General features: G+C 37.4%; 1 protein-coding gene across 1 annotated transcript; it reads right to left on the bottom strand.

Annotated features, from left to right (window-relative positions):
- Positions 1-3,026: 3,026 nt before the first annotated feature.
- Positions 3,027-8,717, bottom strand: LOC105385116 (protein CDV3 homolog). The gene is made up of 6 exons (XM_038112973.2): positions 8,391-8,717; positions 6,611-6,778; positions 5,886-6,029; positions 5,163-5,258; positions 4,609-4,693; positions 3,027-4,182 (listed from the first exon to the last, which is right to left on the bottom strand). Exons 1-5 carry the CDS (start codon positions 8,565-8,567, stop codon positions 4,613-4,615), a joined length of 666 nt encoding a protein of 221 aa, XP_037968901.1. The 5' UTR covers positions 8,568-8,717; the 3' UTR covers positions 3,027-4,182; positions 4,609-4,612.
- Positions 8,718-15,930: the final 7,213 nt, after the last annotated feature.

The raw sequence follows: 15,930 nt of genomic DNA, 5'->3' as shown, positions 1-15,930 counted from the left end.
TGATTATATCACCGATAACTACATTAAATTATGATATCTATTATATTACTCTTTACACAGGTTCTAAATAATAGTGTTGCTATAATTAATATTTATTGAGTTATAAATATGCACTTGGATCCTTTCGCCTAAATTGCTGTTTCTATGCAAGTAGGGAATTTTAACGTTTCTCTAAAAGGATCCAACCAAATATTTATTTTTTATAAAATATTTTTTCTATGACAATATGGTTCTTAATGTAAAATATTTGTATTGTATTAACATGACATTACTTTTTATACAAAATAATAATTATATGTCATAAATAAACTTATTCATAAATAATTTATATCGAAATCTAGTCAGAAACAGGATTTCTTATCTATATAAAAATCTAACCGAAAATGTGTTCCCAAGCGCAAATCTCTGGATCAACTTAACCGATTTTGATAATTGTTAGGTAATTATACGAAATAGAAGACCAGTGACCACGAGTACTACGACCTGTTTGTATCCCATAATTTTCAGAATAAAGTATTTCAACGAAAAGCAAACCTTATAGGAAAAAGTTGGACATGAATTAAATTAACTTTTCTCTAACTTCACTTCATCATCCTCCATCGCTGAAGAGTGCAATATCTGGTATATTCCATCTATCCTGCTTTTTATGCCACCGTAGGAAATCCATCGTTCCCTGGTACTTTGCCACTCTTCAGCGATCGTATGGTCCGTATCAATTCGTCTTATTCGGGGGTTGGATATTTAAATTTCTGTCAAGATGCAGGATAGTCATAAATCTCATCACGAACCATTACGTCCCCACTCCTGGGGCACGGGTCTCCTTCCAATGAAGGAATGGTTTAGGCCTAGTCTACCACGTTGGCCTAGCGCGGGTTATTGGGCCCCAACACAAGCAATCTTGTGCTGAGAGAGTTTTCGGGTAAGTGGGCTACCCAACTGTCAGACGTTTTCAAGCCACCCGAAGGCCTCTGACTAGCCTGTAAGACCTGCCGATTTTATTAATCATAATGATTACGATTATGCATCAAGATACAAGATGCTCCTGGTATATTTGCATCTGCATCCAACTCCCCAGGTGGTGGTTAGGATCATTAAAAACTTCGGCAATGTGGCCATACCATCTTGAAAGTCAATCTTTCATAGTAACAAGGAGATATCCTGGGTTTTGTTGCAATGTTCTTCAAGATGCTTTGTATAGATCCTTCATGTTTCCTATGGCAGCCGATGAGACCATCGCTGGATATAGGGTTACCCCTAGCAGCGTTTGTCCTTTTATAAATTTCGTTTGATATTAAGTTCACAAAGAAAATACTCGTACGCAAGTGCTTCTTTAGAATGGTCGTCTAGTTCGACGTTAAGTCTTCCTTGATGGTTGATCATATCCCATGTTTCTTTAGACATCCATTCATTCTTTAAGTGTTCCTTGTGCCTTATTATTTCTTCGCAAATTTTTAACAACACGTCTTTGATGCCAGTTGTTGCCGATCTGGATACTAAGTTTTCTTCTAACTTGTGGGTCCTGCAGCTTATTTACACGACACCTTTGGCAGATCTTGTGGCCTGCTCCTAAACTCCCGCTATCTTCAAGCACATTTTTCCATCGACTAAGTGGTGATCACTATTGACATCAGCAACCCTCTTATTCCTAACATCCAGAAGTGTCTCCATTTTCGACTAATCGTCGGTCGATTTGGTTCTCGGTCCGGCTGTCGGGTGAGACCCAACTCACATTGTGATAGTCCTTTGGGGTTACCACCACTAAAACTTAGCCATTAACAATCCTAAAGCATCGTCGCTTGCTTATCAAATCTAGCGTATCTTGTATGAATCTGACAGATAGTTTAAAGCGAGCGACGCTGCTTATGGATTGATAATTGCTTATGTGTCTTGCCCACACTAACATACGGTGCCGATACATGGACGCTGACCAAGGAAACTGTGCACCGAATCAGAGTTGCACAGAGAGCTATGGAGCGATCCATGTTAAGAATTTCGCTTACAGACCGTATTCCCAGCGTGGTAAATCACCAAAAGACAAAAGTCTTCGACGTCGGTATGCAGGTCACGGAACTGAAATGGGAGTCGGCAGGAAACTTGGCTCGAAGGCAGGACGGAAGGTGGACAAAGGCGGTGACAGAATGGTGGCATATAGACGGACGAAGAAATGTCGGTTGGATTATGATTATTAATTAATGAATAAGTAAACCTGCTGATCACTTGGATCTCAATCTCAAAGTGATTTCGCGGTGAACAATATGTTAATAAAGTTTATAATAAAATAATGCTTCGAGAAAAGGTACGGCCATGCCGCTTCTTTGCTCGACTTGGTGAGATATTATGAATTTTTTGTTTTCAATCTAGCTGGCCCGCAGGTACCGCTTCTTACCCTACCCTACCCTATCCTACCCTACCCTACCCTACCCTACCCTACCCTACCCTACCCTACCCTACCCTACCCTACCCTACCCTACCCTACCCTACCCTACCCTACCCTACCCTTCTTACCTTTTATACCTTCCCTGGACTTCCACAAATGTTTCTAGACCAAAATCGGTTCAACCGTTCTCGAGTTCTGAGGTCCAATTATAAGTTCATTTATTCTTTAAGTCATTCATCTTAGATATAAATTGCCTTAGTCTGGCGGTTAATTCATTCTTATGGAATGTTTAAAGTAACATAAATTATTATAAAACATTATCCTGGTGTGATGGTTAAATCTCCTTGGTGTTTAAATTGTTTTTACTTGTATTTAATTAAAATGTTAATGTCGTTTAAGCCAATTTTACCTGACTGAGATTTCAGATGCCTATGTCTTATGTCCCTTATTTCAGTAAATAGAATATGTACATTCATTTTATATACAGAATAACATAGAAAACTATTTCAATTTAACGTATTTTAATTTTCAAAGCCATAGCTATAATAATTACAGAGATATGATTTTTTTTCGAAAATTTCAAACTTTAAATCGCTCTGGTGAACATTTTATGTCATGGCGCTTAAACCATTTTGCCTTTCCACCGTCGATATAATTTATTCCTATGGTACATACAACATATTTTTGAATGATTTCCTGTTACCAAACTTTATACATCGCTAAGCTCTGCTCAATTGTACAATACCCAAAACAAAATCAATTATTTTTCCATTTTTAAATGCGATCCACGCTCATTCATTATGAAACTTAACACATGATTTTTACAATATAAGTATTTTCTTGTTTAAATTCGTAATTTTGAAGTTAACAGTTATTTTTCCTTTTTTTGTCAGTTGAATGAACCAGTCATCAGTATTTTTTGCGTTATATAAACATAAAAACATAACAGCAATACAAATAAGTTTCACACTTTCATTTTCAACATTTACAATCATTTTTGAAGATAGTTGCCGTATTATCTGTAATATTTCTCCGCTAATAAACATAAACATTGTTTAAATGTTAACTAACCAAAGAAAATCTAAATCAGTTCAGATAAGCTAGGTACTTATTAATATTTGAATTACTATAACAATAATTTTATTTGATACAAAATTTAATAAGCATTTTTTATAGTCCTACGGCAACTTAGTTCTTTTAATTTTATCGAGCACACAAAATAGGTATACGGAATAATATTTATAAATAGTATTGGTAATTTCATCTGGCAACATTTTGCAGGCATTTCTTGCCAGTTTAAAAAATACAGACGTTTTGAAGTCGAAATACGCTTGCCACTGCCACTAGATAAGTCTATTTTAAAAAATACGGTTTATAGGACTGAAATCAGATGCGTTTTTATACAAAAATCTATTTATTTTGGGGTCAGAACATAGGTATATATAATTTCAATATTGACTACATAAACTTGAAACAGTCCCTCAGAAAAAATATCCTTGCCTGCATAAAATACAATTAAAAAATCTTTAAACAAAATGGCGGTTGTTTTATAACCTACAATTTAGAGCACATACTCGCATTTTGTTCACTTTTCACAATAAATTATTGATTCTGGCGATGTCAAAACAAACAGATTTTTGTACAATAAATGCTCGGTCTATTTCACTTGCTGTATATAGAGTTATGCACCGGTTGTATGTATGTTAACACTGTTGGTAGATATATGCTTCGTGCCTTGCTTTGCTTACAAGTCCATAGTTACACTTCACTTCACAATTCGCCGCGTCGCTGCCTGTTTCTAGTTCCTGTTGTGCAGACAGGTTCGTATTAGTGTTTATACTTAGTAATTCAGAAAACCTAAGTATGTATTAAAGCAATAATTCACGTAAACGGAGATGTTTTCGTTTGTTTACTAAATAATTCATACCGTGAATGTATCGGACACTTATCATGGAACTTGTACGAGCGACAGTTTTTACAAGGGAAATGTTGCTCACAGTAACCACTAGATGGCATTTAGTATTTAACGTCCAGAGGCAAGGTGCAAGCCGCCCTCAGTTTTTCAAATGACAAATAATATTTTAATATGGCGGCCATCATATTCAGCTATCATAATCCCACATATCTAACGGTCGCCATTGTCAGACAATTCCTTTATCTGAGGGTGTCATACTCCCTCCTACTCCCACCCAATGGCGGCCGTTACATATAACCTAAAGCATGTGTCATACCTGGCTAGCTGTCGTCGGTGAGCGTGTTGAAGCGGTTCCCGAGCGCGAGCGGCGCGGGCGGCGCGGACGCGCGCGGCGCCGAGCCCTGAAAGATATAGATGTGGGTTTAGTTTTAGATTTCTGTTAATAATCATAATCAACATCCTTCATAGGGATTCTATTCTATTATCTATAGGGGTGTAGGTAGTTTCCATTCGAGAAAGCAAAGCCTAAATAGCCATAGTGTTTGTCACCGACATACTCAGATGAATAAATCTATTGCACTGACTAATACGATAGTCTTTTTTTTTACAAACAAGTACTGACTATTTCTTTCGCACATTTCAGATATTGACTTAGTGTGATGGGTTTGACTTAGTGTGATAGGTCATTGTTAGGACCAATAGCAACGAAGTATAAACTACGTGGACCAATAGCAACGCAGTAAAAAATCAAACAATATTGTTCTTTGACAGAGAGGGACACAACAGTTCAATAGCTAAAACGTTCTATAACTTTTCTATGAATAAGTAGGACAACACCAAAGGTTGACTGGAAGAGATCGCTACACCCACCTGTCCGCCGGCGGTGCTCCAGCCGCCGCGCTTGCCGCCGGGCGCGGCGCCCAGCACCGGGAAGAAGTCGTCGTTGTGGATGTCAGGCGCGTGTTTCTGGAGGCAGAAGAGTAGTATGGATAAGTTGTAGCATGGGGGGGTCGTCAAAAGATGGTGGTGGTTGGTGGTTGTTTTTGTGGACGTCCGGAGCGTGTTTAGATATAGACATTTGTTTAACACATGATTGTGTAGACATTAGTTTGCTCCTGTAATACCAAAGATTTACATAGATAACTTAAGTTACATGATTTGTTTTGAAACCAATTAACATCTATTCCTTCTCTCTCAACTCAATATGTACAATATATTTATGTGGCCACGAAGCACAAGCACTTCATCCATGGTGTATGTAGCTGTGCAAAATAACAAGTACACACACTGAAAAAAGTAGTCAAAAGATGCTTTCTAGCATGGGGATTTTACACGGGTGAATAGACGCACAGTGAAAATTAACCGACCTTAGGCTGTTTTTAACAGCATGCGGATTTCATCATGCGGGATGGCGCCATTTTCCCGCGTCTCGCTTGCATATTTGCATATTCCACGCGTTACAATGAATACTTGTATGAACGCGTGCGGGGCAATCCCGCCTGCGTGATCAAATCCGCATGCTGTCAAAAACAGCCTCAGCTAAACACGGCTAAACAAAAACCACCCTCAACCCCCTCAACCCCCTCAACTCACCGACTGGTTCCGTTTGGCCATGGGCTCGGCGGTGGGCCGGTTCCGCGCCACAGGGGGGACATAGGCCGTGGACTTGGGCGCTTCTTTGGGCGGCTTTGGCTCCTCCACCGGCGGCGGCGGCGGCGCCTGCTCCTGGGACTCCGCCTGGAAGCGGTAGAAAGAGTTGATGAAAATTTATAAGTTGTGTGAGTGAATCTTCATAAAGTGACATTTATATGGCGAAATTCATGACATTATAAATAATAAACAAGTATATAGTTGGTATATAAGTGTATAACACCTACTATCTTTTCAATTGTAGCTTTAAAAGTGGCCCAGTCTAAACAATAATATTATTTTACCATTGTTAAACACAGCTATCAGAATAGTCAAACAAAAACATTTATTCATAAAAATTTAGAGACATAGGTATTACTTGAAATGCACTGAAAATAATTATGACAGCATCAGATAATCAGGCCATTAAAATGATGAACTTTTTGATGATGATGATGATGAAATCCTCTTATCCCTCATCAGGGACATAGGGCTCGAAGAAAGGATTTCCACCTCTCCCGATCCTGCGCAGCCGCTTCCAGGTCATGATGAACTTTTTAGGGCATTATATTAACACCTTAAACAAAATAGCCTAGAAATACATAACATGTACTAAAATTCTGCTATTCTCTGGTACTGTTCAAAAACTCAGCCACAAAAGAAAGGCAATTTCACAAAACTATACTTACAGGTTTATTCCACGGCCCCTTCCCTTTGACTCCCTCATTCGGACCGCACTCCTCGCCGGCCGAGTCCCGACCGGAGTCCTGCTGGCCGTTGCCACCCTGAAGCACCTGGATCTTCAGGCCCGTGTAGTCTTTCACCGGCTCCTCGTATTCTTTCCATTCTTCCTCCTCCTGGAATTTGAGATGTGTGATGTTATGAGAGGATATGCTGACTACTCAGTATCTTCAAATCAGCTCTACTGTGCTCAGTGTGACAGGGTGTACAAGACGAAGTTCGGACTTGCTAGCCACTAGGGCATGCAATACCGGAACAATTTTCAATACCGGTATTGAGTTCCGGTATTACAACTCAATACCGGGATCCCGGTATTAATACCGGTATTAGACTTCCTTGTAATAAATGGCATATACTGTGTTTAAAGGTCGTATACATCAAAATAAAACAAGAAAATGCAATCATATTCTGTATTTTGTTGTAGATTTTTACGAGAAATCAGTTTTAGAGTTTAAATTTTAGAATAAACTATTTTTTTACATCCGGTGCCGGTTTACGCATGGTCAACAGTAGATTTCTAGCAGCCGAAAACTGCATTAAACGGTTGGGAACAAGTGCGCTTTCACAGTATATACACACACAAGGCTAACTAAATCTTAATCGCTTTATTTATAGCCTAAAAAAGTCCGATTCCGGTATTACTTCAATACTGGTATTAACTTTCAATACCGGTATTGAAAAAAGCGGGAATTTTGTACGGGATCCCGGTATTACGAATACCGGTATTGCGGTATTGCATGCCCTACTAGCCACATAAGAGCACATAACAGAGTGTAGCAAGAGTCGCTGTTGTTGGATATGACGAAGAGGACATCATCATCATCTTCAAATGATGTCCATGACCGTGACAAAACATTATAGTAGGGTTACAACAAAAACTAGTGTTTGTCACCATTGTGATAGGATTAAATCTAGTATGACAAGCTAATGACTTGGTCTAAGCTAGGCTTTTTTTTAATACCTAGGTTCGAAACTTAAATAAAGTAGAAACTCTAAGAAATGTGAGTGTAAATTGTAAATACAAAGCCTTTCAGTTCCAGTAATTTTACAAAAAAGATAATACCTACATGGTTTTTTCAGTAAGTATGTTATAACCTGTTAGTTAAAATTCAATTCAAAGCTATCTGGAATCCAGATGTCATGGTTACTAAAATTAAGTCAAAAAAGATGTAAAAAATCAACCTCAGTAAAGAGGCAACAAGAAAAAGGATAGAAAGTGTGATAGAGTATTGATACTTTGATAATGATAGTCAAATTACAATTCCATCCTATATTATTAAAGCAAGGTGCAATAGGATAAGAATTCACAAACTACAGTTTGTTACCAACTCATTTTAACAATGCACAAAGAGCTATGTTTTGCAACATAATTCTTGTATCAATAAGATAATGTAATGTCATTACTATGCATTGTTTGTATGAACAACAAAAACGACGAGTTTAATACACCCATCCACGCCCTAACCTTTATTTTATTACACAAAAAGAGTGTCGTTTTTCATCCTCACTTCACGACAGCTTAATAGCCTTTCAGCATGAAATAACTAGGTCCAAATGTACTATACGTGAGCGAAAGGCATTCAACTCTCTAATTAGGAGTAAAATACCATTAGCATTACTGCTATCTTAAGTGGCACAAGCAAATTAGAAATATACAATTTTGACAGATCGGCCGAGATGACTCGATCATTTTATTACGGATTTTAGACCAATTATAAGGAAACTCACCCCGGCGCGGCCGCCCTCCTCGCCTTCTTGCACTGGCCGTTCTTTCTTCGGCCGAACATCTGATTTCTGCTTGGGATCATCTAGTTTTTTTGCAACTTCATCGGTAGTGGCGAACTTCTTGACCGACTTGGACTTTTTGCGGTCTTTCTTTGCGAAGAAATCATCTAAATCTGCCATGGTTAGTATGTGGTTTTCACTTGTAAGTTTTGAGTGGTTACGTGGTAAATACAGCAATATTAGAACGAAATAAATGGGACAAAAGCCCAAAAAACGATTTTAGTGGCAAGCGTGGCCGTCTGTTTTTTTTAAAGGCAGACAGTTTCGGAGTTGCCAGCGTAAATAACAAAAATCTACCAATACACCAGGAAATAAAATCATTTTACAAAAATGCAAAAAAAAGTTTACAAAAGAACAAAAAAAAACATTGAAGTTTTTTTTGTTTGATAGAATAAATATTTATTAAATAAGCAATAAATATTACATGATCTTTATATGCAATACAAGTATACATGATATAAATGCGGTAAAACGTGGCTCGAATGAAAAATAAATATAGTCGTTAATAAAAAAACTATTATTTACTTACATAAATATTTTTGCGCTGCTCGCAAATATGCGCCATGCAAATTTGCAAATACAAAGTACCTACAGGGATGAAAGTAGGTACTTAACTCTTAAATTCCTTAAATTAAGTTAAACAAAACAGGTGATATATTTATTTTAGAAATACTGACTGTAACCTACCATGGTTGTAAATACTGTTATTTGCGCACAGTCATCGCATATCGCACACCTAAGTTTATTTTCTCTATGCGCACACCTTTCTTATCATCCAACGCACATGCACGTATCGGTCGTATCGAAGGGTGCCGATCGATTCCTTATCTTATCAACAATATACCTGCGATATTTCTTACTGACCACACGTTTCTGAGGTTTTAGTGGAAGTTATTATTCAATCAAAATGTTGGGTCCTTTGTCAAGAATTTCGAATCAAGTTGGCAGAAATGTGATGATGAAGAGCATCAGACACCATGGATCGAATGGAGGGATTCCTGGGGAGGTATGTATAGGTTTAGCTTTAGTTACGTAATTTTTCACTGTTCGGTTTGGTTTTTCTATTATGTAGGTAACCTAAAGTTTTGTTTATTAAAGACGTGGCAAATAGGTTTAGAAGTACCTACTTAAGTAACTATCTGGGTAGGTACCAACGTTGGTTCTCATATTTTAACTATTTGATTTAACTACTACCCTCTTAATATTACAAAAAAAAAAACACGCACTCACGCCTTGTACATACTAATGTACTCCCTTGCGGGGTAGGCAAGGTGCGAGGTGCATTGCTGCATTATTATTATTTTTCAAATATGTACCTAAAGAAAATCGAAGATGATGTGGTCACTCATGTTTCACCAACATCTGTATTTGCCATGAAAAATTTATACTTTTTTGGAGATTGTAGGTAAGTATAGTTATTTAAGTGCAGAGACATTTATTTTTGTTAAATAATATACTTACATAGAAAGATGTTGATGATACACGCACACGCCACACCTATAATAATACAAGAGGATCATAAAATAGTTACACACCTCGTTGTTAATATAGGTATACCTACCTGCCTGCAAACTACAGTGCGCTGTTAACTTATGAATGTAAACATAGTGCATAACTGCATAAGTGCCTACACAAACAATCGTAGTCTTATACAGGTAGGTACCCTGGTACCTACCATCCCTTATTTGGTAGGCAGATGTGCAGTAAATACTACTGATTAAAAAAAACGCTGTTTTTATGTGTGGGGGGCTGTTACAATCTACCAAAGAACAAAGTTAAATATCTGCTTCAAATAGAAATCCATGTCTCTTACCAAATTACCTACTTATTCATTTTCCCGTCTCCCTTTTCCTTGTTGTTGGCATAGGTATTATTACTATGTCAACCACCCGGTTTAGCCAGACCAATTTCATATCCATTCCATTAGGGAAATAGCTCCCACAATAACGGTTTAGTACCTACTACACTTTAACTGTTTATTGCTTTTGACTGTGTCGATGTGTGAAACATAAATATACCTACCTTCCTGAGGTGATACTTACTTTTAGTAGAGTAGGTATTGATTAACTATGGAATTATTAGGTATTTTTAAATGGTTTAAAAAATAAAACCAAGTACCTAGGTACTTAAACGATCACTTTGTTGTGTGACTCAAGTCTCTGTATATCGACTTCATCTATATACCTCGGGTTCCGCTCATCTCGCATAATCTTTATTGACCAAAACTCATTTCGCATAACTCGTATGGTCTAAACTTTTTTGGCCGAACCATCACTTTGCCAAGACTTATGTGGCATAAGGCTCGTTTCGTCTAAAACTCTTTAGGCACAATCTTTAAACACCTAAGTTTCGTTTGCTCAAATTTATGTTCCTCTATACCTATGTATAATCTTGTTTCTCCTAATGTTATCTTAATAAATAATATATTAAGTATGTAGTAAATGTACAAATTGTGGTATTTTTCTCCTACATCCCGAAAATCACGATATTGTATGATCAAAAAATCGAAAGTTAACGACCAATATAATTATTACAAACCCCATGAGATCGAAACCTAAAAATAGGTGCGACGACGAGCAAAGCGAGGAGGAGCGTGTTAGGTGCACATGTTCATCTTAACCAAAGCGGAGCGCAGCGAAGCGGAGCGGAGCGGAGCGGAGCGTTTTCCAAACAGCGGAAACAATACAAGGCACCAGTTCGCGCAATGTAGGGAGACGCTCCGTCAAAGTTAAAGCCAAACGAATATTATTACTTTGTATAAACCTATGCCATAGCATTATTAGGCTATTCAAGATTTGGCCATACCATTATTAGGCTAAACAATTTTATGCGAAATAACTTTTTACTAAACGAGATTTATGCCATACGATTTTCGGCGTAACGAGACTTTGACCAAACGTTACTATGCAATACGAGATTAGGCAAATAAATCTTATGCCAAAAAAGGTAGAACCATATACCTCATCAGGTTCTACCTTTTTTGGCATAAGATTTTTTTGCCTAATCTCGTATTGCATAGTAACGTTTGGTCAAAGTCTCGTTACGCCGAAAATCGTATGGCATAAATCTCGTTTAGTAAAAAGTTATTTCGCATAACATTGTTTAGCCTAATAATGGTATGGTCAAATCTTGAATAGCCTAATAATGCTATGGCATAGGTTTATACAAAGTAATAATATAATATTCGTTTGGCTTTAACTTTGACGGAGCGTCTCCCTACATAGCGCAAACTGGTGCCTTGTATTGTTTCCGCTGTTTGGAAAACGCTCCGCTCCGCTTCGCTGCGCTCCGCTTTGGTTTTGATGAACATGTGCACCTAACACGCTCCTCCTCGCTTTGCTCGTCGTCGCACCTATTTTTAGGTTTCGATCACATGGGGTTTGTAATAGTGATGGGCCGAATGTGGTTTGAACCGAAGTTCGGCTTCGGCCGAACATTCGGTAAAAATAAAAAGTTCGGCCGAAGTTCGGCCGAACATTCGGTTCAATTTGTTGCTTTTGTAATTCTATTACACATGGTGGAATTTCCTCAGAAAAGCTCCTGAAGAGAAATGTACACCAAATAGACTAAATACTGAAAAACTTAATAAATTGTTGATGTAGCTTTTCTATAATTTTTATTTTATTTATCACGTACCTAAGTAGGTATTTAACATTACTATTCTATTTTTATTTAATTAAAACCCGGCTTTAGAAGTGGAGTTGGATTGGCCATACACTTATGAGATCCAAAGACCATCGACTCAAAATCGCCCTGACAAAGTGAGCCCGATCTGGCAAGCGAAAGTTGGACAGCCAATAACCACGTGGCGTCGCACTGTCGTGTTAGAGTCATCCTCCCTCGGCATGAGCTGGCACAAAGTCAAAGACGTGGCACAGCACCCCGTGGCACAATATATGTCCCTGATTAGGGATCCCAGGGCCTTATGATTCCATACTATTCTATTATCTGTGTGGGTGTCGGTATCTACACTTGGCTCTCTCGAATGGAACTTTTGTGCATATCCCCAAGGTCTAAACTGCCTTCCTAAGCTTGGACCATTAACCACCATGCTGGTCCACTGCGCGTTCACATATCTAGATGTGCTAGATCTAGATATGCAGGTTTCCTCGCGATGTTTTCCTTCGCCGTAAGAGCGATGTTGGAACTCATTGGTACATGTCAGCGCCGGGATTCGAACCCGTATCTCTGGCGTGAAAAGCGGGCGCTTATCCGACTGAACTACCACCACTCTTTTGAAACATTACTATGAAACAGCTGTTTTTTTTCGCCATTTCAGAGCGTTTAAAAAAGAGACCAAGTATTACAGGTAGACTCACCTGGTAGCAAAGTATGTCGCTGTCAAAATTTCACTCTGTATTTCAATCAAAATTATATAAATAGGAGTGCCGAATGTTCGGAATTTAAACCGAATTTCGGCCGAATACCGAAGTTCGGTTCAACCTGCCGAAGTTCGGTTAAACCGAATGTCTACCGAATTTCGGCCCATCCCTAGTTTGTAATAATTATATTGGTCGTTAACTTTCGATTTTTTGATCATACAATATCGTGATTTTCGGGATGTAGGAGAAAAATACCACAATTTGTACATTTACTACATACTTAATATATTATTTATTAAGATAACATTAGGAGAAACAAGATTATACATAGGTATAGACGAACATAAATTTGAGCAAACGAAACTTAGGTGTTTAAAGATTGTGCCTAAAGAGTTTTAGACGAAACGAGCCTTATGCCACATAAGTCTTGGCAAAGTGATGGTTCGGCCAAAAAAGTTTAGACCATACGAGTTATGCGAAATGAGTTTTGGTCAATAAAGATTATGCCAGATGAGCGGAACCCACCTCATCATTATCATTACAATCTGGCTACTAATCATCATATCACAAGGAGAGCCACAACACTCTGTCCTCGGCATTCCTCATTCCACCACTACCAATTACCTACATCTGATACTTACTGGCTTATCATTCCACTCTAGAATTCCAATGGCTGTTGTTTCTTCTGTATCTACAACTGGCCCTGACTTTTGACTGCAGATTTTAACACCAAGTTTCTTTACCACATTCCAGAACCTTCCGTTCAACATCCACAACAAGGCGCGGCTGACCTTCAACCTCTTCTGGTACGTGGGCACCGGCATCGCCGCGCCCTTCCTCATCGTGCTGCACCAGCTCAAGAAGAACAGCAACTAAGACTAGGAGCCGGTGAGTCTTTTGTTCTGCTTTACAGCTGTTGTCATTATCATTGGCCAAGAATCATCCGCTAGTTTAGTAACTATGAAACTCATTAAGGAACTCCATCGCACTCGGTCTTCCACCTCCAGATTCTCGTCCCTAATGCCCCTACCGGTTACTTGATTTGACTGAAATGAAAAAAAATAACTAAGTAAATGAGTCTGTAGATTCGCTTTGTTTCAAAGGTGTGTTTTTTTATCAGATCCAAAATATTTACAGTTTTATTTAATTAATAGGTACAGTGAAACTATAAAGTCCTGAAATTAAATGAGGGCACTGCTATCTTTCATGTAGCAACCCTATATAGCGAAACATAACTGACTTTGATACTTGAAATTATGCCTGTTAACTTCCTACCTATTTATGTATTTTAAAAACAACTTACCATCCACAAAAAAGCTCTTATACAAGCTAGAAGGTGTTAATATGAAGGCTAATAGTGAAACCAATAAAAATTTATTTAGATAACGTTATTACAACTGTATAAAAAAACTGGATCTGTTGACGAAGGGCACACATAGTAAAGACATCAATTTCTCTTTTTGGACGGCCAGTTCTGTTTCTTCCAGGAGTTAGAAATATTCCATATTTTGCCCTCTTTGGCACGCTGGTCCGATATAACTATAAAATAAAATAAAAAAATATTTTTGAGTCACACAATGCCCCCCAAATTCACACAATGTGAATTTAGTAAGTAAACAAAAAATATATCTTCAAGTATCAAAATGTTAAGGTTTGACTCAACTGAAACCAGATGAAACCTACAATCAGTGATATGTAAACAATGTTCGACTTGGGCTCTAAACCTAGGTTTATCGATAAATGAAGCGTTGGTACTAATAAAAAATGAGTTATTACAATTTGTACAATGCTACATACCCGTCATAGACGCTGTACGAGCGTAAACATCCTCCAAATTCGACTAAATGTGTCCAGCTTGATGTTCCGCTAAACATTGTATTAAAACTCGATAAATAACTTCACTAGCTTGACTACGAATATTTTTCTTCATCTTCCTAATTGCAACCAAGCGTAAATTGTTGCTTTTATCTAGATTATCCTTATAATTAATAAGAAAATTCAAAAAAACAGCCAACCGTCTATTGACATAAACAATTGTTATGACTTTTATGTTTCTTTTCTAATGGTGCCAGGCTCCTGAAAATTTTAGTTCCTCAAACATTAATTTCAGGACTTTATAGTTTTCACTGTAATTACATTGAGTTATGGTCTCGCTCAATTTTTTTTTTACCATTTAACAAAGAAGTAACTATTTTAGCTGTGATGCACTTCTGAAAGTGATATACTGTATTTAATAACTAAATTATAACTACTTATCTTATCAAAATTGGTTCAGGCTTTTCATGGTTTCATGGCAGCTAAATATTATAAATACTATTTACGCTCAGAGAACACAAGTGCATAAAACATCTGTGTTAATTATTTGCAAAATGTCGCATACTCTTGCTAAAATGACTCGTAAGTAACTAACTACATAATATAATTATGTAGCTATCCATAGAACTGCAGTACGGAAAGTTTGTTTTCGTAAGCAATCATATACCAACATAACTATACATTTTACCAAGGTAGGTACTACGAGTATGAAATCAACTATATTGTAATTTGCTTTTGTAGGTAGAAAGATTTCAAATATCCTCAATTATGTAAGTAATACCTATATGATAAAAAAACCTGCAAGTAATAATTAATTAGTTAGTAAATGTAGAATTCATGCTTAAAATGTCTTGGTAGTCAGCTAGTCAGATACCTAGACCATTAGACATAATGATTAGGTACTGATTACTTTCCTAATTTTAGTTGAAATTAACATAGTTAGATGTTTTGTTGATGTAACGTAGGTAGGTATGTGTGTTTTGTGCAAACGTACATACAACTACGAATTTTCATAGTCCATTGTTAGTAGAGTGACTATAAACACAATGCTATAGGATATGTTTGTTAACAAACAGATATACCGGTATGTGCTGGAGCGGGTAACACAACACGCAATGGCATATTCAAACGAATAATAAAATACCTACCTACCTAGGTAGCTAAGTATTCACTTCGGCGATTTCTTTACTAGGTACCTAGGTTCATAGTAAAGAAATTGCCCATAACTTTCCAGATTTATTTGTGTAAACGGCCTACTGTAGACTGTGTAGACTTCAATTAAAACTTTTTTTAGTATTTTTTATATCAAGTCCAATAGAACGGCAAACGCGTTTGAGTAACAATCA

The sequence above is a fragment of the Plutella xylostella genome, chromosome 2, assembly GCF_932276165.1.
Source record: "Plutella xylostella chromosome 2, ilPluXylo3.1, whole genome shotgun sequence".
In the NCBI taxonomy this organism is placed as follows: Eukaryota; Metazoa; Arthropoda; class Insecta; order Lepidoptera; family Plutellidae; genus Plutella; species Plutella xylostella.
Note: the sequence above shows the minus strand (reverse complement) of the source record. Positions and strands in the feature narration are given on the sequence as shown.

Bases quoted from the DNA above. Each gene is read 5' to 3' on its own strand.
- LOC105385116 (XM_038112973.2), bottom strand. From the start codon at position 8,567: ATGGCAGATTTAGATGATTTCTTCGCAAAGAAAGACCGCAAAAAGTCC. The intron at 6,779-8,390 runs GTGAGTTTCCTT...CTCAAATTCCAG, and splicing joins AGGAGGGCGGCCGCGCCGGG to GAGGAGGAAGAATGGAAAGA. The intron at 6,030-6,610 runs GTAAGTATAGTT...TACCGCTTCCAG, and splicing joins AGGGGCCGTGGAATAAACCT to GCGGAGTCCCAGGAGCAGGC.